At 43.1% G+C, this 26,679-nt stretch overlaps 2 protein-coding genes across 4 annotated transcripts; both read right to left on the bottom strand.

Annotated features, from left to right (window-relative positions):
• Positions 1-381: 381 nt before the first annotated feature.
• far1 (fatty acyl CoA reductase 1) lies at positions 382-18,612 on the bottom strand. 2 transcript variants are annotated; one of them, XM_068602627.1, is made up of 13 exons: positions 18,470-18,612; positions 14,491-14,607; positions 14,044-14,160; positions 13,534-13,709; positions 11,737-11,916; positions 9,885-10,062; positions 8,942-8,986; positions 8,191-8,318; positions 8,032-8,099; positions 6,584-6,755; positions 4,074-4,203; positions 3,408-3,535; positions 382-2,886 (listed from the first exon to the last, which is right to left on the bottom strand). In XM_068602627.1, the coding sequence occupies exons 2-13, from the start codon at positions 14,560-14,562 to the stop codon at positions 2,727-2,729; spliced, it is 1,554 nt and encodes a 517-aa protein (XP_068458728.1). In that variant the 5' UTR covers positions 14,563-14,607; positions 18,470-18,612; the 3' UTR covers positions 382-2,726. The 2 variants fall into 2 exon arrangements, with proteins under 2 accessions (XP_068458728.1, XP_068458727.1); XM_068602626.1 differs by lacking the exon at positions 6,584-6,755 and adding an exon at positions 5,789-5,960.
• Positions 18,613-23,257: 4,645 nt separating this feature from the next.
• On the bottom strand, positions 23,258-26,095 carry mrps33 (mitochondrial ribosomal protein S33). Of its 2 annotated transcripts, none has more exons than XM_068603165.1 (3): positions 25,976-26,095; positions 23,773-24,021; positions 23,258-23,602 (listed from the first exon to the last, which is right to left on the bottom strand). In XM_068603165.1, the coding sequence occupies exons 2-3, from the start codon at positions 23,985-23,987 to the stop codon at positions 23,497-23,499; spliced, it is 321 nt and encodes a 106-aa protein (XP_068459266.1). In that variant the 5' UTR covers positions 23,988-24,021; positions 25,976-26,095; the 3' UTR covers positions 23,258-23,496. The 2 variants fall into 2 exon arrangements, with proteins under 2 accessions (XP_068459266.1, XP_068459267.1); XM_068603166.1 differs by having other exon boundaries at positions 23,773-23,992.
• Between the last annotated feature and the right edge of the window lie 584 nt (positions 26,096-26,679).

Raw genomic sequence — 26,679 nt, 5'->3', positions numbered from 1 at the left:
TTTAAAGAAATCCAACGGTAGATGATGCAAAGCAGGAATCTTAAGCTGAACATAAAGGCAGCTGATCAGACTCAAGAGCCTTTGTCACCTGCACGTGTACGGAGAACCATCCCATCAGAGATCTCACAGCTCCTGCGAGGACTTCTCAAACTAAGCAAACAGCAGCGTTAGCTTCTAGCTTGAGGAGGGCGGGCCATCCTGACGGGCTGACGGGCAGCGTTACGGCTCCAGGGAGCGCTCGGTAGCTTCCACATGCAGAGTGAAGAGAGGATGGAGCAACGTGCACCACAGGAACCAGCTCAGCCGGACAGACGGCTCATCCGGCTTCCTGGTCGAGTCTCAGGTAGCGATTCCAGAGAAATCAGACGTCTCAATCAGGAGGAAGATTAAACAGTTTATTCCCGTTTGTTTTACAGACAAAAAGGCACCGATTGATTTATTGTTGTTGGAGTTTCACATTGAGAATCAAGACTCCCTCCCCTCCTGATAGTGAGCTCATGCATGAGCATACCAACGCACCAGAAAAGGTGGAAAATTGAAACCACTCAGTACACAGGCCACCGAAGCTTCAACACGCAGGAGACACACACAGTAACATTTCTACATGGAAACAGTCAACACAGGTTTTAGCAGGAACATTGAATTGTTATATATCCATAAGGGAAAGAGCACTTAGTTCTCCAAAGGCTTCATGGGTAAACATATAAAGTACATCAAAAGATATATGAGGCCTTTCAGGAGAGATTCTTAAAAGTAGTCTTGCGGAAGAAACCCGGTAAGTATTGTAACATTTATTTTCAGCGAAAGGAACATATTGATTTCATCAGAAACATCTGAGCTAACCTGCTGGTTTTCGTCTCGAGGAAGTCCAGAGGTTATTGCTTATTTAGTACAGAGTATTTCATGTTAGACACAACCATGTTTTGAGGGGCCTTTAGTGATCTGAATAACGGATAACTCGATTTAGGATTTGTTCAAGTGGAGACGATGCTGATGGAGCTAACAAACGATTCGTATGAGTCGGTATTCTTGACAATAAAAGTAGGAACATGAGGACCTGGAAGAAAGCTCCTGAATTAGACCCGGCCTTGCTTTTTGAAACAAGCAGGACGGACATTGACGCGTCACAAAGAATGGAGTCACAACTAAAAAAAGGTATTCCAGGGCTCTCCAATGAACACACGCTTTATCTTTACAGTTTTGCCAATAACTGTATTGTTAGGGCTCGGTTTCAGGTGTCGGAGGAAGTGGCCGTGTAATTCTATGGCATTCAGATACAAAATGATACATGTTCATACGACACAGGAAAGTAATTTAATTGAGCTGTGGACATACTGCACTTCAGTTTACATATTTACAGCAGCTGAAGTAGGTTCGGTCAGCTTTTTGGAGCCACGCAATGTCGTTACAGAAAAATACATCTGTATTTTGAAGTCTACCTAAATAGAGCTGTACACAAAATAATTAGAAAACATAGATCTGATCGCTCTCTTTTCACATTACAATCGCTTTTATGTTAGAATATTGAAAAAAAGTTCAGGCACAATTCACACTTCTTTCCAAAAGCGTGCATCCCTCCACCAAGTCACATGGTCCTTTGTAAAGAGGCTCCCGCTGTGAGAAAGCCAATGCTTCCTGAATCCAGGACATTCACAGCAGCAACACGTTTGAAGATGCTTTGAGCAGACGCATGCAAGCACAGCATGGAGCAAGAAAGATGCATGTGCACAGGTAAACCTCAGGTATGTGGAGTGAAGACTTAATATGGCAATGAGGGTTCATTCCTAGACAACTGGAGATGGCCATTCTGTAACAAGCAGACATTTGTCGTTGACTTCTGTAACAAGCAGACATTTGTCGTTGACTTCTGTAACGAGGCGGAATGATGAAGGCAACGGAACATTTCAAGAGTTTAACAGGTTATGAACAGCATGAGCACATGACAAATCCTGCATGTGTGTATTTACAAAAAGCAAATAAGATAGTAACCGAAGAGAAGAACAGGACTGACCCATAAAAATGACCTCCACACAAAGTAACACGAACGTGAAAAGTCGGAACAGAGACCGATGAAGACGAGTCCACAAGAGAGACTGACTCTTACTTTCTCAAGCATGACGGAGAAAAACAAGGCAAAGGGGGATGTGTCTTCTCCCAGCTCAACATGACAAGAGGTGAAACAATCCTTTGCAGGCTCGTCGGCTCCCAGTCAGTACAGAACCGTCCTTCAAACTGCCACCAAACAAATGTGCAAAACCGGCTCCATTGCCCCCAGAATATAGAGATAGTAGATCCTGCTTTGTCGAGCAAAAGCTAATGCTGGATGGAAACCCCGCGTGGAACTCATGTAACAGGTTTTTAAAACATTTCAATAGAAAAACATCAAATGAAAAAAAAAAAAAAAAGAGTTAATAATGGAGTTATGTTTTCAGGTGACTGATACAGAAGAGGAAGCCTGGAATGAGTCAAAACCAACGGAGGATTTGTGCAGCAGAGCATCATCCAATGCATAGCTTTGTTTGGCAGGCAGGCGAGATGGCTGCAGCGAGTGACGCAGCGAGGACGTGCGACTCTGCTTCTTTAGCTGGGACACCCAATCCCTCGGCGGTTTTTTTTTCTTTCTGAAATGCTAGAGATCAGGCGCTTCGGCGCGTTCGGAGCGCCGACGACTCCAGGCTCGTCCGCCAAATCTAAAGTCCTCAGCCTGCCGCCCCCGTCCAGGATCATTATCTCATGGTGGAGGAGGCTCTGAAGTAGGAGAGGAACTTGAAGCAGAGGCTCACCACAAAGTACCAGATGTTTCTCGCCATCTGGGATCGGGCTATGAAGACGCGCCAGATGAGCACCACCAGGACGGTGTTGAAGGTGTAGCGGATGTTCCTCAGCCTGGGGAACAGAAACACAACTGAGACAAATCCTCCACCTCACGAGGACTCAAGCTTCAGGTTTAAAAGGGCGGAGACATGAAGAGTGAGTGGACTGCTTTTTTTGTTATCCTTATAGCCACTTCTGCTGTTATTAGCAGATACATAGAAAATAATGAATACTACCATTACTTACTACAGCTAGTAGTACTCCAACATGAATAGTTTGTCATATTCATTCAATGTGTTGCTTCTGTCCATCCTGATACAGGGATGCTCCTCTGTTGCTCCCCTGAAGGTTTCATCCCTGCTAATGTTTTTTTTTCTTTTCTTTACTCATTTGAGGTCCCAGGACAGAGGATGTTGGATGATGTACAGATTGTAAAGCCCTCTGAGGAGAATTACTATACTAATAAATTGAATAGATCTTTAAAAAAATAAAAGTAATCCATGCCCTCTCCTTTTAGTTCCCTGTCTGCATGCTGACTCTCTCTGCATTTCCTCCCGAGTCCGTACGTGTTGCTCATCGGATTCCACTCTTACTTGTTGAGGTGTTTGCGTGCAGCCGGCAGGCCAGACAGCTCTTCGTTGAGAACGTATTTCTTGGTGCCCATGCAGTAACTTTCCATGTACTCTGCCCAGTGCAGCTGACGCACATCGAAATTAAACACCTACAGAAACGCAAATCACAACAACCAGTCTGGGTGAACTTTAGAACGACAACTCTGTGATTGACAAGGCGTGCAGTCTTCAACAAGGACCAAGTATTAATGGAGATGTAACTGTATATTAAGAGGGATTTTTCTGGCTGGTTCCAATAGATATTTGACAGTATGTATAAAATACATTGATGGATGAATTATGGAAAAAGTACAATATTTTAGTATCTACTAAATACAACTGCTCTACATCAACAAAATGACTTTTTCTTCAAATGTTAATCAGGAATAAAAAGGAAGTCAAATAGGTGTCTGACTACAGAGAAGTCTCGGAGTTACAGCTCTACATCGATCAATACTCAAGAGGAGAGCCTTCAAACACGGTTCTAGACTTCCTTATACAATACACAGTGTTGTGTCATCAGATATGAACGTCAGTCTCACAGTGAGAACAACCGCTGCAATGTGTAAAAGGACATAAAGTGAAAAACGTCTGTTCATTGACATTAGCAGGGCATGATTGTCGCCCACCCAACACACACACACACACCTTCTTATCCTCGGCGCTCATCTGGCCGATCAGCATGGCCACGTTGTCATTGTTCCACACCCAGGAGTGACTGGTGAAATACTCCAGCACCATCATGGCTTTGTGGAGGCGTGTGATCGTCTTCATCATCCTATGACACATGACGGAGGGGAGGGAAGGAGGCAAGATGGAAAAAAAGGAAAGGAAAGAAGCAATGAGGTGAGGGAGCAGAGAACATTTGGAGTGGATGAAAGAGGACGGTGGTGTAGGGACAGACGGGTAGAGAAGGAGTCATGGACGAAGAGCAAGACGGAGTCACATGGTGTTGGAGGAAGGGAGAGCAGAGAGCACAAGTTCAATCCACAGTTAGAGGAACACAACCTTTGTATCAGCTGTTCTACAACAGGAGCGCCAATTTAGTCCCAAACGCGATCATGAAACACTAAGAGATGCATGAATGAGCTCCACAAGATCACTTCATGTTTGACAATATATGCCGTGGGCACGACTTCTCCCGATCCCAAAGATTTGATGAGGCAGATTTTGATTGTCATAATTGGAATGACTGCAGGAGATCTTTTGAGCTGTACAGTGCTTTGTGTTTGTTCACCACTCCGACTTCAAATCACTGTCCTTTTGGTTAGTTAATTGAATGAGCCACAAAAAGGGAATGTGGCTCTCACTTTATGCATTTCCCAAATAGCCAAGACGTGTGTCACGACATTGTCAAAGCACTGCAAGTGGTCAGGTGTGTGAATGACTGATACGCCTCAAGCTGGACACTAACTGGATGCAGGACAAACTCAATTTAGCTCGGTCACATTCAGTATTTTACACACTTCCTACGTCGACAACATTGCCCACCTGTTCACTGTGCATCCAGTCAATACACTTCATTAGTGTGTTAGTTCAGAGGCCGCGTTGATCACTTGACAACCAGTAAGCAGAGTTGAGGAAATCAGGGTGAAAATGGAAATCAGCAGAGCTCATTACTGTGAAGGTGGAGGAGGTTCTCCGAGTCTTTAAATGGCACTTGTTTTTACTCGTTCTAAATAAGGCCTTGATCCAATGATCGGCATTGTTCTATCATTTGTAACGTGTAGACCGATGGAGCAGATTGAGATGACTCGGATTCCTCCTGTGAATGATTCAGAGGACGTGACTGACATGCATGTTCAGCACATGGGAGGCGGAGATGAGCGTTACTTTCGTACCCAATCAAATCAAAGCACACCCAGTGTGAGCCAAACGCAGCAAGAATGGCTGAGAACGGGTCTGCGTGACACTTCTGGACATCGTGTCTGAAATACCTCCGGCCTTGCAGTCGAGAGAGAGAGGCCACATGTGAGGATACCAATCAATTAACATGCAGAGGGGTCGTTGTATTCAGCGGGACACAATTTGTGGACACAACTTTTTAAATGACCGAGACACCGAATGGTGCCTTGGGATTATCCATGATTGGGTGAGAAGTGAGTGGAGTGTGGGGGGGCGGTGGGGGGTGTTGTGTTAGGGGGGCAAAAATGAATGTCATGTTCACAAAAAGACTTCTTTAGATTAAAACGTGCTCCCATAAAGGACGTGCTATCTTCCCTAAGAAGAAAAGATGGCAAACGTTTTGGTTCCTTCTGCCCGGACCCCCCCCCCCCCCCCCCTCCCAATCCCACCAGCATCCCACATAACCAGTCAGGGAAAGACACACAGTAAGGGAGAGTGGGGGGCAGTTGCAACCTTACCGGGGCTTGCGGCCCGTCAGCCTGAGATAGCCGTCATAGAGCAGAGCCGGCAGCGTGTGGCTGACAGCCGTCCAGTATTGATTAGTAAAGGGGTTGGAGCGCAGATTGACATTGGGCCTTCTGAAGGCCTGCTCTAAGGGATTGGTCTTGAAGGTCATGTTTATACAGTACTCTGTAGGAGAGAGATACACATACGACAGGACAAGGAGGACACAGAGAGGATGAGATGAAGCTCTTCCTCCTGATACTGGGCTAGATGCAGGCCCTGTGTAAAGGCTTGACCACTGCAACTCAACAGTGGGACCTGATCTGAAGGACTTTCACTTTCTAGATTTCAAAAAAAGGTGACAGATCCAGCTCACGTTACTGACAATTCAGCAGCTAGCAAAGCGTTTTTCAAAGGGCCAACACCTGGGTTGGGCTCCCATAGTGTCTTCAGACTGAAGTCCACCGTGGTCCATTCAGCAGCTGGACCGAGTTGACTTCAGCGCTGACATTTTGGGAACCCAACCCCGAGAACACGAACATTGCAGAGAGCAAGATGTGAAGAGTGCAGAACCCATCGGTAACCCGGTATGATCAGGAGAGCAGCTGGGTTATACATTCTTCAACTCCCAAAAGTACTGCACACAAGCATCAAGTTAACACAATAGCACGGCAGCTACAACGTTAGCCTACAACAATAAAAAGAGAAGTGACAGGACTAAAGCAGCAGAGATGTGTGTGTGCACGTGTGAGAGGGGGTGTTAAAACAGCAGCGGTGCGGCGCGTCTGAGTCGGCGATGATGAGGTTACCTGGGCTCTCGTCCAATCAGCCTGAGGTACAGATCATAGAGGAAGGCCGGAGCCTTGTGGCTCACGGCGATCCAGTACTGATTGATTAGGTGATTGGATGTGAGATTAACATTGGGCCGACGGAAGGCCTGCTCAAGGGGGTTCCTCTTGAATGTGGATATTACATGGTACTCTAAGAAACAGAAGGTTGTTTAACACAAGTCATTAATCAGCAGTTTAAAAAACATTTTGGTTGTGTATGCTTGACTGAAAGCTGTTGGCAAAACACAAAATCTTTCAATCTTTTACACAATCCAATCCAGACCGTGCCGCTCAAACCGTCTCCTGAGCGCTCGGATGTTTCCGTCTCTAATTCAGCTTCACAAAGGCATTCGTTATCTGGTTTCAGCGACATGGTCCGATGGTAGCTCTTCTGGAGCTTTCGATCATTTCACATGATCTTTATCTGCAGATAGAGCTCAGTTGGCATAAAAAAATGTAGATGTTAAAGTTGATTTCCCGACGTTTTTGCACTGAGCCGTGTCATCACCACCCAGCCTGCTGGAGAAGACATGAGGCTACTCACATGGACCTTGTGGTGGGAAGCTTTTTTGTCAGCTAAAAAAAGTCCAGAACCAACTTTAGCTCATGACTAATAATGTGTGAGACTCATAGTAGGTCTGGGCCATAAAGCAGGAGGATAATTCAATCTTTCAATCATATCATGATTAATCCTACAGATAAAATGAGATATCGCGACACAGTTATGCCGTAGAAGTTGATAATAAAAATCTGATTAGATAAGATTGTGTAAAAACCTCGGTGTAGTAAATCAACTATTGTGTTGGTCTGAGTTTGTATGCATGCACGTAAAGTCAGAGTAACTGGAGATTTTGTTTTGGGGCCATATCACAAAGCCCTTATTATTATAATATCAGACACAATAAGGTGTTCCTGTTAATCTGTCCAACCCCAGCAGCTAACAATGTATTCTAAAAACAGAGCTGCACAACACAAGTGTGGAGGCTGGCAAAGGAAATGGCATCACGGTACAACTAAATAGGTTTTCATCCTGAATCATCTCATCTCGGCTTGAATGGTTGGGATAAACCGGTTCACAAGAGGTAACATGGTCATGTTGCCATTACTGTGGGCCCCATGTTTCACTCCAAAGCTCAACGGTTTAAATCAAACCAAAAGGTCTACATTACAGATTTGTTCGCATTCAGGAGTCCATATCAATAAATTGCATATTTTGATTGGTTAAATGTCAATCACCATCAACGTGAGCAACAATTTGTGCCTTTACTCCATAAGGATCCAGCTACAAACCAGGACCCAGGGGGGACAGGTGAACAATGCTCCTGGTTTGGGCGTGGCAGGCAGTGGCTCAGATTACAGTCAGTTAAACATACAGCTTACATTGTCTGTTCAGAGGCTATGTTTAAGTTAGCTAAGAGGCATCTTACCGACTTCCCCCCAGTGGAACGGGTTGATCCCTCCGGTTGTGCAGTTGTACACCAGGATGTTCTTGGACCTGTAACATGGAGGCAAAGGTTCAGAAACAAAAAAGACACAAACAGCTCATCAATACAACTTGGAGCAGATGAATCGTTTTGAGTCTCCACCTGGTGATTGTCTGTGATCCAGAGTACCAGGCTGCAGCCAGCGTGGCGTTGATGACCACGTCCACAGGCACCAGGTCAGCCACAGCATCATTAGACGCTCTCATTGTACGCAGGATCCCCTTGCCGGCCTAGAAGAGGTCAAAGACACACCACTAATGCAAGCATGAAGTTTCAATTCAGATCCAAAACGGGCCGATGACCAGAACCTGTAGAGTCACAGATCCCCGCTTCATAGCGAGAAAGTCAAACTCCTTCCATTTGAAGAACTTTGACGCATGAAATCACAGGGGCTCTCCAATGTCCAGTTAGTTTGAGTCAGGAAATATTGTTCATCTATAACTTCATTCCATAACTGGACTGTGAGATAATGTGCTGCAGTGAGTGTAAAGACAGTCGGAGGTTAATGAAAGGGAAACGCTTGATAAATAAAGCAGTAAGATCTAAAACGTTCAAACCGCCGCTTTCCTGTTCGTCCTGCTTTTAGCCCCGCCGCTTGAGTCAACGTCTCCAGGCAGCACAATGTAACACTACGTGGACTATAGACCAAAAGAAAAGAGTCAGCATGTCACACTGAAAACAAGTTGGCTTCACCTGCCAAAAGGTTTAAAGCATTTCAGACTGTGTGGAGTTGTGAATCTGTGGTTTGAAGAGCTGAAGCTCCGGTCGGTGACGCGGGTCAGGATCTGGCTCAAAAGGGCTCGGTGTCAGAAAAAAGTGACACCAGACAGGCACAGATCACTGATGTACTTACTGCTATGAATATTCCACTGGGGCCATTGAAGTTATCAATCCAACCCTGAAAGAGAGGCAGAGGACAGAGCAGAACGTCAACACGGACACCATTAACCCCGTCACTGATATATTTGTACCTTTTCTTCACACATGACAGACTTTTTGATAAATTACTAATTGTTTATTAGTTCAAATTTGCTGGTTATAATTACTCAAATGCAATAAGTTCATAAATCATATGAAAATAGATTTACCACGTGGCAGTGTCAATGTGCTTTAAGCCTGCTTGCACTCAGTCCATCAGATTGAACTCTTCTATAATCACACACTTTTCTGTCAGAGCTGTTGCTCTCTGATATTGTGAAACCTTCCTAGAGCAGAACAACAACAGTCTTCTTTCTGCTTTCCACAGCAGCAAAACACAGAGGTGTTCAACTCCCCGTACACCTCTGTGTTAGCAGCAAGAAGCTAGCAGCTTTCACAGCGGGAGGCAGTTCTGTTGGACTTGTGCAACATTTTTTTTTTTTAAATCTGTGGCACCATCAGAAAACATGATCTCTGGAAACAATGACACAACTTTACGATCCCCCTGCTCACTATTACCTCCTCCTCAGTGGCCAGAGGATCAGTGTTTTACCAAAGGACAGCTAATGACATAGATTCGCCCCACTTCCTTTGTGAGAGAGCATGGACCCGTAAAAGTGTCACAACCAGCTTCCTGGCCTGCGCCCTGAAGGCGGCAGCTCTAGAAAGGATGGGGCTTTTTCTAAGAAACTATAAATAGATAAATTCACACATATTCTAAAACAGATTGGTCTCTGCAGTTTGCGTTACTTTTTCTTGGTGTATTTTAAAACAGCATCCATCATTAATCTTTCATGCCACTTCTTTTCAACAGTAACTTGAGGTTAGCAGAAACATGAAGAAGAAGCAATGCAGCAATAGCAGTCTGAATCACTCACTGGGAAGGGCTCTTTCCAGCTGGCTCCAACTATGGAAGGTCTGACGATGGCTACGTTGAGGTCTCCAGCCTCCTGCTGCACCAGATACTCCGCCAAGGCTTTGGTGTAGGTGTAGGTGTTGGGACGCTCCCCGATTAGCTTGGGAGTCAGAGCAGACACCAACTCTTCATCCATCCAGCTGGAGCAAGATAAAAATGAAATAAGACAGGTTTTTATATTATACAGTTATTTAACCACCAACAGTATGATATAATTTTTTAGGACAGCACTGGACACAGTCAGCATATAAAGTGCTCTTTCATGTCGCCCAGGCCCACGTGTATAAGGAAATGAAGGGACATGAACCTCTCCTTGTTTAGAAACTAAAGTGTAACAATTTCAAATCATGCCGAGTGAATCTTAAAAATACATGCCTACTTGCTTTTGTTTTTGTTTATCTACTAAACTGGAGAAATTAAGAATCTCAGATGGATGCAATTTACACAAATCTGGGGGTTTTATGTCATCATTCATGAGCATATTTCACAGACAGGATGAATGGAACAAAAAACTATGCTGCATGCAATGGTGTCCTCTGAGACGGCTCGCTTAGGCAACCTTCTTTTGCTTCATTTGCAATGAGCATCCTCACTACGCCGGCGGTTTATTGCACCAAAAATGGAGAAGTTTGGAAACAATAACGTCGACAAATGGGGTCGCTACTTGACTGGGTTTTAGCAGAAACGTGTCCTTCAAGGATTCATCCCGTCCCCATCACATGAACCTTTGTAGGAGGAAAACAAACCACCAGGTCCACCAGTGACTCATAGCATCATGGATGCTGAATTTCATCTGTTACTTGTGGTAATGTGGATGTAGTCTCAGTTCACCCCACATCTCTTTAGTCCGTTTGTCCACACGCAGACAACAAAAGCGCCACAGATCAGAGACAAACAGACGCTGGCTCGGCTGCATGAGAACTGTCTGATGCCTCACAGTTGGATCATAGATACTCAGCAGGCCAAAGCTACAGCCAATGAGAGCTCAAGACGCGAGCTGAGGGGGAAACTAAAACATGTCACAAAACCACCAATAGATGCATTTGGAACATTATATTTTGGAATGTTTGATCTCACAACCACATTGAATCACTTTCTTTCATTAAGAAAAAGTTTGGTTACATCAATTTAATGTATAGTCATTACATTTTGAATATTTACTTATTGAATTGTATTAATCCACCACATCTGATGGCACATTGTCAATTGTACAAAAATGTCATAAGCCCCCAAAGTTGCGTTCCAAAACAAATGCAAAGCAATGGTTTGAATACCTCATGGTTATGACAGTAGTAGCCTAATATTATAATAGAGAGAAAAGCTCCCGCTAAACACTTTGGCACTACAGTTTGCTGTGAATGGAGCTCCTCAGCCCAAACCCTAACGGCACGTGATCGACCCCAGCGCGTCTCTCTCTGCAAACATCCCTCCAATCTTCCTCAAAAGCTTGATGCAACATACGATCCCCCACGCAGCCATTAATCTCTACTTCCTCTGCAGGCTTCTAATGCTTTACTGATCAGCAGCTTCTGCAACATTAGAGTCACTAAGCAGCCGTTTGCTCCACTGCTCAGCTGGCAGGCTTACTGTATCACTGACATTAATCTCCATAATGCACTCCTACTTGCTTTTTATGCATCTAGTCCTCTAAAGAAATTAAGAATTCTCAACCATAACCCCATTCTGGACTTATGACCAAAGATCCTCCCCTTCGGACATCTGTTCACAAAAAAAGGCTGTCCAAATCACCATCACCACAGCAGTTTGTCGACTGTGAAGGAGCTGTTCATTGGAAAGAGTCCAGATCAACTTACTCTAGCGAATCGATGAGTTTGCGGTAGTCGACTGGGGGAGGGTACACCATTTCCTCTATGAGCTCTCGGTCACAGTTGGCATAGGCTGTAGAGATGTGAAGGAAGACCTCCAGGTGCTTCATTCTGTGGGCCAGCGCCAGCATCTTCTGGGTGGCCAGGACATTCAGCTGCATCGCATCTCTGGGAGGAGGAAAGGAAGACGGTAAAGTTGACATAATCAGTCAGCGGATGAAATGGATGGCCAAAATTAAGAGTACAAGTGAGTCGAAGGATGCAGGACATTTTGGTTCTGTCCCAGTCATTTGTTGTTAGCATTGGTGGAATGAAGACAAGGGTCAGGATGTGTGTAAATGTCCACAGTGACCCTTCAGGGTGGACCTCTAATGGACGCAGACTCCTATAAAAAGCTATTAAATCTTAACTTCTATTTCAAAATGTTAATTAATATTCAGGTTTCCTGTTGTCCAGATGATCGGATCCTTTCGCATGCTGTGTGTGAATGACGATGTGGAGTTAAAGCGCTAAGAGGGGTCAAAACACTAGAACATCTCTTTAACGCAACATGTCATCAGGCAAAAAGTTTGGGTTAAGTGTCTTGCACAATGACACATCGAGATGGAATAGCGGCGATTGTGACCCATTAAAATAGAAGGAAACACTTAAATCACACATTGGGTCCCAATGAAGAAATATTTAGAGCAATTTATATTTACTTGCGGCGGCTCGTATGGATGTGCCATCCTGGAGGAGCTGGACTATTTGTGAAACCTGAAGGGACTGCAGGCACCAACTCAGTAGTGACAAAGGCACTAGCAAAATGCTAGTAGGGAAGAGAAAACTATTCACTTTTGGCGGTTGTCTTTCTGTTGCCTGTCCTGTCCACCTGGTGGCAGTCATTTGCACGACAGAAGATGAAATCGATTCACAATCACAACCCAACTGGACAGACCAATATCCCAGACGTTGAACCGACTTGGTGTCATACTGTGATGATCAAGTGTTCTCTTCGTTTTTCTTTCAGCAGGTTATTTTCATTACATAGAAGTTCAAATTCGCTTGAACAGATTGTCATTACTTTGGAATCATTCAAACTTCATTTTGGGAAGATCAAATCCGGTGAAGAGCATTGAGGAGCCAGCAGTCCGTGATGGATTAGTGCGAGAGATCAGCTGAGACCACATAATCTAAAACTTAAATTGTAGAATTAGTAATAATGAACAGCTGGGCCAGTGACGCTGCAGTGTCCTGAAGTCTTGTTGTCGTTTTGAATTCCACGGCCTGCACCGTTACCATTCAACGACCAAGACCCTCCCCAAGCGCCATCCTGCGTAGATACGTGCATCTTTGAAATCTAACTGACAAAAACACCAATGAGAGTATTATCATTGGTGTTTTTGTGTCAGTTAAAGTTGATGGATGTCTAACTCCAAACCCCATTTACTGTCTCGCCGAGGTTGTAAGTAGAGTTCAATCAGCAGTGTCTTTGGAAGAACAGAACAAACGATTAGCCAATGTCCTGCAGAAAAGGGGAGGAGTCTCAGGTGTCAGGTACCCCCGAGCACTTCAAACAGTGGTCACCGTCTGCCACACCACCATGTCACTGCCACGTCAATGCCAACACATTCTCCTGCCTGATCATCACTCATTTGACTAAGTTAAAAAAACTGATCTGGAAGAAAGACACTGGTGAACATGGTCAACTTACAAAGTGCCTTTAGAGAGAGAAACAATGCACAGATTACCTAGAAAGTCATCCAGAAATAAAAAAAATCCAAGCTAAATAAACAGACGACTCACTTGAGTGGCTCGTTGAAGCGGATGGTGGCGGCGCAGTGGAAGACGATGTTAATGTTGTCAGCCAGGACGCTCTGGTCCTCTTTACTCAGATCCATCTCAGGCTGCGTCAGGTCACTGTTCACCGCTACGATCTTCTCCGCGAAGCCAGGCTGCTCGTCTTGCAATCTTTCAAACAGCTGAGTGGGAAAATGATGCCCGGGTTACAGTTCACACGAAGCTGCGAGTGCAGTCATACAACCGTAATTTCAGTGTGGTGTGGGATACGTTTCTATACAAGAAAAGCTTCTATTCGCTTGTCAACTGTTAGAAGTGGCCTTAAAGTTACTCCTATGGTGAGAGGTTGTACTGCAGTTGTAAGTGCCAACAGCGAACCCACCATCATGGTACCTCATTCAGCAACAGATTCACTTCACAGGCACTTCTTCAAACTTTTCAAAGTCAAACATAGACGGTGCAGCAGGCTTATCCATCGCCCTGCTCCACACACCCATCTCTTAGCCCACTTCTCACCTTAGAGTTGATCATGTCAGCGATGCGGGCCTCAGGGCTCTGACCAGCCTTTGACCTCACCATCACATAGACAGCTTTGACTCCTGGGCAGGACCTCAGCAGCTTCTCCAGCAGCACCTTGAACAACAAGGAGGAGGAGCAAGCAACGCGTTGTATCAAAGACGTCAAGTTCAATCAACTGCTGCTGTGTTTGGTAGACCAAAGCAGAAAAAGGACAGCCACGTGAAGGCTTTGCCACATTTACATTAGCTGATCAACAAGAAGGTGTTTATGTATTGTGGACTGAAAGTGTACTGATAGTCTCTCTGATAAAGCAAAGGAGGAGAGTGTGTCTCTGTCAATGGAGGGAAAGTATTCCCAATAGGTTCCCCTCATATGGCTCAAAAGCTCACATCCAAGGCTCAGTAATGTCCCATTGGCTACTTCCCTATTCAACTCGTACTGTACCTTGCCCATGAAGCCGGTCGCTCCAGTGATCAGCACAGTTTTTCCTGCATAGTATTCTGGGATGTTCACCATGATGTCTGTTGTCCTGCTCAGTGAGCTCCTTTAACACCGCTCCACCTTCACAGAAATAAGAAAGACCAAAAGGGAGGGTTACAATTGTGAGACCAACTTTATGCCTAAATGTGTTCAATGAGGAGACTGCAGATGCGAATGTAAAATAAATGCGAGTGAAATCAGGCAGTCAGGATGCAGCGTTCATCAGCTGACCTGTGTCAAAACACACTTTTCCCTTGTTTAGCCTTCTACTGTGCCATGTCGCCCGCCATGATCACAACATTTGAGGTTTTTTTAAAGAAAGACTGATGCTCTAGGAACATCGGAATATAATCCGATAACGGGCCACTGTCAGTGAAATGGGATCAAACCAGAGACCGATTAGTCGACTTTTACCCTCTTCACCATGGTGTCGGTCTGTGGACACACTTTGTCAACCCGATAACATCGCAACACTATACAGGCTGGTAAGTAAAAGGGCCAAGCCTGTGTCATGGCCGGTGTGCTTGGCACGAGATTGGCTCTCGTTTGTACTTTGACGATTGCTTAAAGTCTTGATCATTTAACGAACAAAAATAGGGTTTTTTACGGTCACATTAAGAATCACTAAAGTCTAATATCAACATCATGACATGTGCCGCATTTACTGGGCTTCTCATCAAAAGGTAGGAGGTTGGAGGTCAGGGTTCAGTCCCCATTTAAGCCTTCATTCTTGTAATTTTGAGAACATGTAGATAAAAAGAATAAAGACATTTGTGTGCACAGCTGGCCAAAGAGCCTGAAAGCATACATGCCTAGGGGTGGCGAAAACAAACAAAAAAATCGATACAGCACAGTATTGCGATATTTTATTCCACATTTTTTGTCCTAAAAAAATAAAATCCATTGCTTTTATTAGCCCACTAGATGTGTTGTTTTCTAGTGAGGTCAGCAGAGGTCCCGGATCAGCGTGATTGGTAAGAAGTTAGTCAAAACAAAAATGCAGGCATCGAAGAACGAAATTAGAAATGAGTCGTCCGCGTTTAAATAAAACTTCGGGACTTCCTGTCACTGGTAGAGCTGCTGCTGGCACATCTGTAGCGCAACACACAAGACAACATTTGACACGGCGTTGGTCAAAGACATTTAAAAAAGCAAAAATCAAACTGGCTACGGGGAGTCTAGCAGCGATGGAAGCGGCCGTCGTCCAGACATCAGGGAAATTCACAGAATTGCACTGACGTCTGGAGGTTGTAATGTTTTTTGGGACGGTTGACTAATAAATAATTTAAATAAATAAAAGAGGTCTGGGAACTGTGCGTGCCTAAGGATAATATTATGAACACAGACACGAGGGCGTTTGATGCTTTGATATTTTGGGGATTTCCACGAGCGTATAAAGCAGAAAGCGGTTATTTCATGGTGGACGGCGAAAATGATAACTGTGCACGGAGAAAAGAATAATTGAAACAAATAAAAGAGGTCTGTATTCTTGTAGACCAGCTGCTATAATCAAATAGCGCGATCAGGGATCTGTAAAAGTCATATTTGTTTCCGTTTTACTTTTGTGCGGATCTGATCCGTGAGTTTTATGAACCGTTGCGCCGCTACACAATACATTACTGGGAGAAGGTGTTGTTGTGTATATATATATTGGGCTGGTCATTTAAATGTCTCTTGGGCGATTATCTAAGTTTACAGTCAATAGTCTTTCTTGGTTGGGATGAGATGGACTTTTAAAAGAAAGAATAGATGAAAAAAATCTCGGAAAGATGTTTTTATTTAGAAAAATGAGCGTATACATCCGTCTGTGCATCTGAGCCTCTTGATGACACATGTCAAGAGGTTACGTGATATTTTACCCCAAAAATGAAAACACGTTTTAACTCTGCCGGTGTATTGGAATAAAATCAAGGCAGAATATCCTGAGATCGCCAAAAAAAGCATTGAAATCCAGCTTTTATTAACAAAATCCGGTCTTTGTGAAGCGCGGTTTAAGTTACTGACTCGACATAAAGGTTTAAGTTACAGCATAGACTGGAATAAAGGTTTAAGTTACAGCATAGACTGGAATAAAGGTTTAAGTTACAGCATAGACTGGAATAAAGGTTTAAGTTACAGCATAGACTGGAATAAAGGTTTAAGTTACAGCATAGACTGGAATAAAGGTTTAAGTTACAGCATAGACTGGAATAAAGGTTTAAGTTACAGACTCAACATGAAGGTTTAAGTTACAGAGTAGACACATTGGGTGTTGTCTCCCATCACCCGGGGATGGGACCGGCTTGTAGCAAAGCAACAAGCTCAGGGCTCCCACTAATTCAGCGTAATGATGAGTTGCATACACTTTATAATTGTTTTTATGCCAGTCGTATCATATTATACACACTTACTTACATAAATACATGGCAGCTATGTACTACTGCCAGAAACCAGTCTAGAGTGATAACAAGGCTGCAGTTTGAACTCCAATTCAGCTGATGCTGGACAATATATTTGGCTGGGATCAAGCGCTCGTGCCAGCAAGCCATTGAGGCAATGGTGCATTCATTGGCAGCTCTATACAAGGCTCATGTTAACCTGCCTTTCTTCACTGAAAGCAGGTCAGCCTGCACACTAAGACACGGTCAAATAGTTTCCAGAAGAAACTTTAAGACTAATTTATTGAAAGCACTGAGACTGGGTTGTGAAAACACAATCCAGTCTCAGGCCAAAAAAAGAAAAGTTACTAAATTAGTGAACAATGCATTTATTCAAACAGAACAATCCCAGAATAGATTTAATCTCTTCTTCTTGGTTTCTCTAACACCTACAGGAGATTAGATTCCCTTATCAGATGAAATGTGTTGAGGACGTGTGCTCCAGGAACAATGACATCAAGGTTTGCAGCAATCTGCTTAATCCCCTAAGAGACTAACTTCCTGCTCCAGGTAATATCACAAGACGGCCTCCATGCCAGAGGTGTGTATGGATGTCTATTTCAAGTCATATTCCCCCCCCCTTCCCTCCTCCCCACCTCCCTAACAAGTTTAACGAGACTTAAGGAAAGTCAGCAGACTGCAGGAAGAGTTAGTCCCTTTACAAAGTGCTTTTGACTGCAGAGGCAGACCTCGTGAGACAGGGACTCTCATTTGTGTGGACCGACGAGTTAACAAGTGGGTGCTATCAGAAACACAAGCTGCCTCCTAAAGTCTGTTTCATGGTAACCATACGTCAAGACGCTTGACTAGAGCCGGGTATCTTAAAGCCTGATGAGGGCACTATTTCCCGCTTCGACCCTCAATCGGCACATTCCTGCAGTCAGAGACACATCTCGTCCTGACAATGGTAACGTGAGGCATGGTGCTACAGGAGACGGCTGAGGGCGGGCTCCTGCAGGCACCACGGAGCCGACGGATCCCGGGAGGTCCACACGGCGGCCTCGCAACGGTTCCCCGGTTCCTCGTCGTCCAATTGCACGACGGGGCGATGGGGGACCCACAGCGACTCTTTCCGCCCGTGACAGCCCGCAACTCGAGGGAGTAAAAAGCCCGAGGGGAAGGGCGAAGAAGAGGCGAGGCCGCTCTGCTAGCCCTCGCCTCGAAGTGTCAAACAATCAAAGTGTCCAACAAAACGAGAACCAGAGACCATTACGACTTCAGTTCCACACAACAGCCCTGTTGTGAACGGGAGGGGGGTAGTGGCGACTGGCCGACATGAAACCATGTGGTGATGGGGAAATGCCCACTAAGTGGAACTTGTTGCCAGTATCTGCGTAGGTCTACGACCAACACTACGGTAGTGTTCAGCCACCCCTCCCTCGTCTGGGTGCATCTCTTCCTACACGATGTCACACGTTGAGCAGCAGCCAGTCACACCACCGGCGCTTGGTAACCAGCAATGAGCGCCACACTTGACGACGAGGAACGTACGGCTCGCGGGCGCGATGTGAAAAGGGTATACGTACCCGAAAAATGTCGACGTTTCTTCGGTTCCTGAACTTGGAAGTGTGTTGTGTTGCGTGGCGGAGCAGCGGCAGTGTGTAACGTTCCCACCCGTAAGCAGTGAGAGTGGAGACGCAGCAGGAAGCCCGCAGCCTGGGCGGGTACATGTACCGCCGTGACGTCACCAGGACAGCGGTGTCCGCCAAAGATAGTGAAAAAGAGGACTCACTCCTTCATGTTTCGCTTTGTCTTATTCAAAAAAAACGTCTTCATGTGAACTACATAGCACCTTGTGGGTGTTCACATATATCAGGTGACCATTTCACAAGTCTGGGTGGACATGCAATTTAAATCAGGGGACAGATAATGTGCAGTATACATGCCAACATTAGTGTGGTCCAAAACCTCCTAACACAACCAGACTGCTTGGGCCTAGCACCTGGTAAGGTATACAACACAGCAATGCTAGGTTCAGTGCACTCACTAGTTATGCTATGCTACTATAATAATAACATAATAATAATGAATGCCTTATTAGTCCCACTGTGGGGAAATGTATGGGGATACCAGGAATTGAACCATCTACCTTGTAATTCGAGAACAACCACTCTCCTGTACGGATTGTAAGGGTTGGCCACTGTGTTCCACCTCACAGCCTCACTTTGAAATTAGATTAATACTTTATGGCATAATGAATCTTTTGCACTTGGCCCATCCTACCATTTAGCAAGGGACGATTCCACCTACCCTCCATGTGTGATATCAGGGACTTAATCATGTGCATTTATAGCCAGAGTGAGTTTGTTAAAATACAAGGGCTGGAAAATTATAAAAATGGCTGTAGATGCAGATATTGAGCGCTTGACTGCATCGGCCCCGAGTGTTTGAAGGAAATGAATATGACACCTGGTACACATTTGGTGTGATAAGCCAAGTATTTGGGATGTTATGTGTATTGTAGTTCTAAGCCATGCTGCTTAACAACAAGCATTAGATAACCTTTGATGACATTGAACCAATACTGATCCACAGTTCATTTTGTAAGAATCAGACCCAGCATTTAGGGGGAGTTTGCAAGAATGTTTTTTTGACTAAATTTACAATGGACGAAATGGTTTTCACAACTCAAGAGGGCGCTATCAAGCTATTGTGTCCGATTTTGGCCATTCTTATCATCTTGCTATTTTCAAAAATGTCAATGCACACACCCAAAATGTTTACAAAAGTCACCCAAAAATACACATTAGCAGGTTTCACAAAGATGCCACACATAATATAGCGGGTGCAATAGAGAAAAGCCTCGTATAGTCATATCCTATAATGAATCACCCTGAGGCACTCTCTGGTAAAACCTGCAAAACAAGGCCAAAGACACACAAGTGTGTCATGCCACTGCACGTGATAATGAATATTTAATCAGACAAATATAGATCCTACTTGTTTGAAAGCAGATCCTCTCCTCCAGAGTCTTCTCTTTGATCTCTGGCAGCATAAAGTAAACTACAGCAGCCATCGCATACAGGAGAAACATCCAACAGACCAATTGAATATGTGGATGAGAAGCACAGGTCACTCTCTACTCAATTCAATTCAGTTTAGTTTGTATATCCCAAAATCCCAAATGACAATTTGCCTTGGAGGGCTTGCTCTCTACTGGTCACATTTCCCCTGACTGAGTGACAAGTGAAATGATGGTCAGTAGAGAGCAAGACCTCTAAGGCAAATTAGTCATTTGGGATTTTGGGCTGTACAAAAGGAACTGAATCATTTCACAATTGATGGATATCAATTTATCAATAAGTTATTGTATGACCGTCAGACTGTTAAAACCAAAATATATATCTATATAAAATTAAATTATTTAAATTCTCATTACAACCTGATGGCTATTAATAAATTACATGCTCAGACAGAAAAAAAGGTCTGACATATGTGGATGTCATTTGACTGCGATAAGCCCATCTAATCATTACATTCAGCCCAAATATGTAAGGTTTAAAAGGTACTTGAACCCATTAGCACAACTCGGAAACAGACAGACAATTGAATTTCTTTATTGGTGTTCAGGCAGGGTCAAAACCAGGAGGTCAGTGAAACAGGCAAACAAATCCAAGGTTGACTAGAGAGGCAAAACATGGTCGGAAAAGGCTGAGAGCTTGGCATTAACACACAAGACAAGGCAGTTCTCCTTGACCAGTTTAATCCTGGAGACGTGAAAGGTGGGATGAATTCTCATTGATGATGACAGATGAGGAGTGACAGCAGCAGGATTGATGACCCGAGAGACAGGGAATGACCGAATATAATAATTGGACACACACAACTCTCTCTGTGGATTTAAAGTTGGCAATTCGTTGGACCGCTACCCGGCAAACAATCTGTGTGTTTAATCCGAACATCTACTTCCACCCTCTTGTAGAGTCAGACAGGATATAGTTTATGAAACAGGCTGCCAGGATTTTGTTTTGTGCAGCTCTGGGTCCATCTCTCACAGGGTGTCCTCTGTGAATTATAAGCAAAACGTATTATTATGATGAGGATAATTACAACACGGACAATCTCCGAGCCCTCCAGGTCTGGCACCCGCTTGGAGTCTTGTGTCCTGCTGCTCAGAGAAAAGACAAGGTAGCCCGAGCCGGTTCCAGCACCATGACAACCCTCTCGCTGATCGTCATGATTTCTCAGATAGTCCACTCGAGGTGGGCTCAGCTGGCTAACCCTGGCTGATTTTCAAAGTCTCTTTTTTCTCAAACGTAAACTTAATTATCTCTGCAAGCACAACGTTTATTCACTTCCTTTAAAGTGCTACAATACTGTAATATTTATGAGAATATACATATGGGTAAAACATTAAAGTAACTGTTAAATTTAAGTCATATGTCTACCTGTAAACCAGCAGACGCTCCAAAAGATTTAAAGCCGTAGCACGCAAAAATTCAACAATGTTTTCCCATAGAACAAGTAACTTTTCTATTTTTGAACCAAACAACAGGTTTTTTTTAATTTTTTTAAACTAAAACACCTTTCCAACATGTCAAAGCTTTGTTTTGCTTTTTGTTGCCGATTCAGATTCCTTCAGTCCTAACCTTTCCAGAAAGGTGTGTTATTAGTATGTGAGATGTTGTTAAGGGCCTGAACCATGGAGTTGGAAAAACCCGGGGACCGCTCGAGAAGTGAATAATGCTGACTGTATTATAATTATAGATAAAATGAAATTTAAATTTAATTGGAAAAAAAAAATATGAAAGTATTAGAAGTCATTTGGGTTCATATGACCACTTGAACACGGGGAACAAGACGTACTGCGCCATATCGTATGGCGCTTCGGTTTTCAAAAGGTTAAGATCTCCAGTGAATCGAGTTGCTTCACACAAATGGACAGGAGACTCGAGACTACCGACTGGACTTATTTGATATTTAATGCTCAAAACAATATGTGGACCAGTGCAGGAAAAGTCTCCGAGTGTCACTGTAAAGGTTCCTGTGAGGCTTAGAGCATCATAGATATTCAGTAGTTTGGACAAACCGGCCTCCAGCTCAGCTAATAGAAGAGAACTATTGCAATATCCCGTTTCAACCAGTAGAGGGCATGTATACAACAACATGTTGAATACAAATACTTTTGTCTCAAACGTCAAGATAACAACCTGTATCCACTAATTGTATTATAAAAATACATATTGGTTTTAAGCTGAAAGGGATGTTACTCTTTAAGTTTATGGAAGTAGAAAAAAATATACTTTTAAAAAGTGACATTGAATGGAAATAATTTATATAAAAGTTATGTAAATAGACCTGTGCTTATGTCTCTTTTCTGCTCTTCCGACCACTCAAAGTGCTTAACCACAACTCGTCATCGTAAACCCATTCATCACTGATGGTGCTGATGGTGTGGACAACAGACCCATTATCCAGAAAACCAACGTTCATAACTCACTGAATAACTTAATAATTTCACAGCTATATATTAGACATTTGACAAGATTTAGTTGTATCCAGTATTAGTTAAGATTTAGGGTACTGGTTATACGTTTTTAATATTTGAATGGACAATAGTATGTAGTGTACAAAGTAATATAGCATAGTAATAAGAAAGCTTTCCTAGGAATTGGAATAAGCCAATCTAACAGTATACCAAAAGTTATACTTTTGGTATACTATTAGCACATAAATATAATACTATTTGAATCTTGACATATTTCAACTAAGAACACATTTTAAGTGAGCTATCGGCATGTATATTAGTACATACACAGTAATATACTTAAAATGCACTAAGTATTCTTTAGGTTGTTCCAATTTAGCACAACAAAATATACTTAATATACTTCAAGTTGTACTTAAATACTATTTAAGTACAAAATAAGTTGTTCCAAAATAGCACACTAAGTATACTGATGATTAGTAGGGCTTCAAATATATGTAAGTATACTCAAGTATGCAAAGATTAAATATACTTAATATATTTTTTTAATGCCTGGGTCCTGCGAAAGAGTACAATAGCAGCAGAAGTAGTCCTGCAAAAGGGTACAACAGCAGCAGCAGTAGTCATGGTAAAGAGTACAACAGCAGCAGCAGTAGTCCTACTAAAGAGTACAAGAGCAGCAGCAGTAGTCATGCTAATGGTCATACTAGTAACAATAGTAAGAACACCCATTTTTCAGTGGCAATATAAAGGAGTAGCAGTACCATACAGTAAATGATGAGTAAATGATGACATGTAGATTTAAACACTTTGAGTCTAGAAAAGATCCATAAAGTAAAGGTCCATTTACCATCAGTAGTGATAGTAATCACAAACACTCAAGAGGTAACAGATGCATCTTTATTGTCATGTTTAATCTGATGTCGAACAATATCGGTGATTATCAGTTCATGTGTTGCTATCTCTGGTGACACGCTCTCTTGTCTTGATTCTTCCTGGGAGGTCAGGGGTCAGGATACAGAGGAGCATCTTCCTGTTCCTCCTTGAGGACGGCAGAATAAAGAGCCTGTAGACAGTTCAATGGTGTCTACCTGCCAAAGAACAAGAAAAGAAACAGAAGGCAGCTCATTTCTTCTTGCTCGCTCTCTTCCCCTCTCCTTTCTTCGGTTTCCCTTTTCCTCTAAGTTTCCTCAGGCGACGCATCTCCTCCTTGAAGTCCTCATGCTCGTCTCTGAGAAAAGAAGAGTGAACATTTGATCAAACGTTCTCACTGGGTGCTTAAGAGTTTAATTTATAACTCATCAATATGAAGCCGCTGCTAAATGACACTTCCTGTTCAGATGTTTCACGTTGAAAACTCTTCCAGCAGACCTTTACAATCAAGCGTGTCATTTTGAGTACCTGAACAGCCCCATGAACCGGAGCTTCTGGGTCATGGAGTAGTAAATCTTGTGCTGCGGGTACCAGTCGTACACCTCCTTCTTCTTGGCCATGGGAGGTTCCTGGAACAGCTGGACCACCTTCATAGATCTGGAGTCTGTTGGACGCGCCACGCCCCCAAAGATCTGTGCACTCAGTCGGGCCATGCGCATGGCGTAGCTGGACAGGCCGGCCATGGCCGCTGAGCCGAGCAAAGAGAGGACTTTAAACCTGAGACCGGTAGAACATAAAAGCTGACATAAAATGGCAAAACAAATTTAAACAGACATAATATAAGGTTGAAGACGTTAGGGTAAAAGTCACGTGAAGATGAACAAATTGGAAACCAGAAGGAATAGTTGTGTTGTTCCATCGATAGCAGTGGAGTGTCTGCACTAATATGTACTACAAAATGTAATTTAAAAAAAAGAAAAAAGAGTTTATATGTTTATAGCATATTATTATTTTGAGAATCACCTATTTTGTATTTATATTTATTTTGGGCCAACAGCACAGAACTTGTGTTTAACCATATTTATTTGCTTTCCGATTATCAGAGAACCATCAAATCATACACAGTCGTTTATTATCAAAGGTGAACCAAAATGTGGTCGAAGATATTAGAGGGAGTTACTGATGTCACCTGCTAAGTGGTTGAGTGTGAGAGGCTGTGAGGGCTTGAACTGGTGCGAATATGAATGGTACAGCACTTTGCTGCAACATATCCGCTGACAACAATATTGTGTACAATTGTGTATTTATTTGATACTTTTTATTATTTGATTTGAATTGAACGTCTTTCTCAAGAGATGTGAAGTCATTTTAAATTATCTATGTACACCTTTTTCTCAAAACGGAATGTTTGATGAACGAAAAAAAATAATCTATATCTATGTATCTATCTAATTTCTGCTTGCATTCCTCTAATTTCATGTGTTTGTATGTTTCATCTTTAATCCATAATGTTGTAGTGTAAAGGTATTTTATCGGGCTAAACCCCCATGTGCCTATTTTTTCTTTACGTCTCCATTCTTCCATTGGGAACTGCATGATTAACGTCACATTGCTATGAACTCTGGGTAATTTCCTTGATCAAAGTTGGAATCTAATGCTGACTTAGGGCTAATAAAGGGGTCAAAGTGTCTGCCAGAGAATGGGAGACCCCTAAAGCCTCACGGACAAAGTCTCTGAGTCCATAAGGGTGGAGATTGGGATTGGGCCCACATGTTTAAAAAAAAGACCCTTAGAGAGAAGGAAAGCAAGCAGCCAGAGTCTAGACTCGCATTTACAGTCCAAAGCGACCCTATCGACGGTTCTGTAAACGCTTCTCCGTCCATATATATACATATTAGGTTTGTTCGAGATGAGCCAGTTCTGTGCAGAATCGATCGCTGGCGATCAATGGGCAATGCATGGATTAGATTTGTGTCCTACTTGCTCCCAACTTGCTCGGACGTCATGCACACGTGGTCAACGATACTCTCACGAGAGCGAGGCGGCTGTCGATTTCAGAGCCAGGAACCACAGCAGTCCTCCACCGACTGCCTGGCCCAGTGCATGATGGGAAACGCCAATCAGAGAGCTGATTGGCTCTTAGATCTGACAGCAAACACCACGTGTTGTAGAAAATCCTTATTTTATGTGTAGTTATAATACTTCACTTGGATTGTACTATTTGGATTCGATTGGACTATTAGTCTCAGGTTTAATCTAAAAACCTATCTTGTGTGGTTGATAGTACATAAACATATTTATACAACACGTATCAAAACCAGTAGTAATGTACAGGCACACATAGTTCAATACACAGGCAGAAAAGAACAAAGGACGCAGCTACACACATATTTCTCCATAAATATATATTTATAAATCCAAACGTGATCTTTAAACTACAAGTAGACTACAGATCGCAACTAACCGGAAGTCATTTTTCCTGTGACTTCCTGTGTATACTTTGAAGGCAGCTGAAAACTGTCCGACTTGATCGCAGTTTATAATGAACGTCTCCTGCAGCGGCCGCCTGCTCTCGTCTGGACGAGCCTATTGACTTCACACTGTGGGCTCACGTTAATGACGTTTTATTCATCGTATTGAAGCCAATCTTCATTAAAACCCTATAACTGATAACACTCAACACGATGAAACACGACACTTCCCTTCTTAACAGTCTTAAAGTGTTTCTTACCTGTAGCAGAGAGTAAGTGCACTAGAAACACCGGTGAAACGCAGAAACCGAGAACTATAGTTCAATGTGTACGAACGTTTTAGCTCACATTCACCTTCACGCGGACCATACTGCCATCACAAGCTCTACTGCGCATGACACGTTTTCCGTGGAACTGATTGGTTAGTCGCAGGTCACTTCCTGTTTCATGGTAAAGTGGTATTTTTATTTCCAACACGTGCCATATTTAATAACTAACACATATATTCATCAATAAGTTGTCATCAAAGCTTAATTAATACATACTTTTTTTTAATTATGTAGTCTGGTATAACTTTCTTTCGTTTAAGCGTTACCAGGAAGTCCGTTGCTCTTAAGAGGTCCGTGTGTTTGTCAGGCGTTGCACAACGTTCCGGTCATCTGTGGGCTGAAGTGCACTCGTTTGAATTGTGTGTGTTATGTGTATTTTCTCTTGAAAATAAATCCACAATGTATACGGCAAGATATCATTCATCATATCTCAAAGAATAGCAGGACAGCATGTTGTATATATCTCAAACACAATACAACACGTCTCTGACACTGAGAAATCTAAGAATGTAGAGTTTACATCTTGAAACTTGTGTATGCAATTTTGAATGTATCTTGAATTTATATTGAACGTTATTGTTAAATTGACTCTCTAAGAACACATGATCTTTCAGCAATTGAAGTTTCATTAAATG

This window comes from Clinocottus analis, unplaced genomic scaffold (assembly GCF_023055335.1).
Source record: "Clinocottus analis isolate CAN_PGR_092001 unplaced genomic scaffold, fCliAna1.0.p SCAF_6, whole genome shotgun sequence".
Classification (NCBI taxonomy): Eukaryota; Metazoa; Chordata; class Actinopteri; order Perciformes; family Cottidae; genus Clinocottus; species Clinocottus analis.
The sequence above is the reverse complement of the archived record's forward strand: the minus strand, read 5'-3'. Positions and strand labels throughout refer to the sequence as shown.

Excerpts from the sequence above, each read along its gene's own strand:
- far1 (XM_068602627.1), bottom strand. The coding sequence starts at position 14,562 with ATGGTGAACATCCCAGAATACTATGCAGGAAAAACTGTGCTGATCACT. Across the intron at positions 8,319-8,941 it reads CCAGTGGAATATTCATAGCA|GCCGGCAAGGGGATCCTGCG; the intron begins GTAAGTACATCA and ends GACCTCTTCTAG. Across the intron at positions 3,536-4,073 it reads TGAGCGCCGAGGATAAGAAG|GTGTTTAATTTCGATGTGCG; the intron begins GTGTGTGTGTGT and ends GCGTTTCTGTAG.
- mrps33 (XM_068603165.1), bottom strand. The coding sequence starts at position 23,987 with ATGGCCGGCCTGTCCAGCTACGCCATGCGCATGGCCCGACTGAGTGCA. Across the intron at positions 23,603-23,772 it reads CGGTTCATGGGGCTGTTCAG|AGACGAGCATGAGGACTTCA; the intron begins GTACTCAAAATG and ends TTCTTTTCTCAG.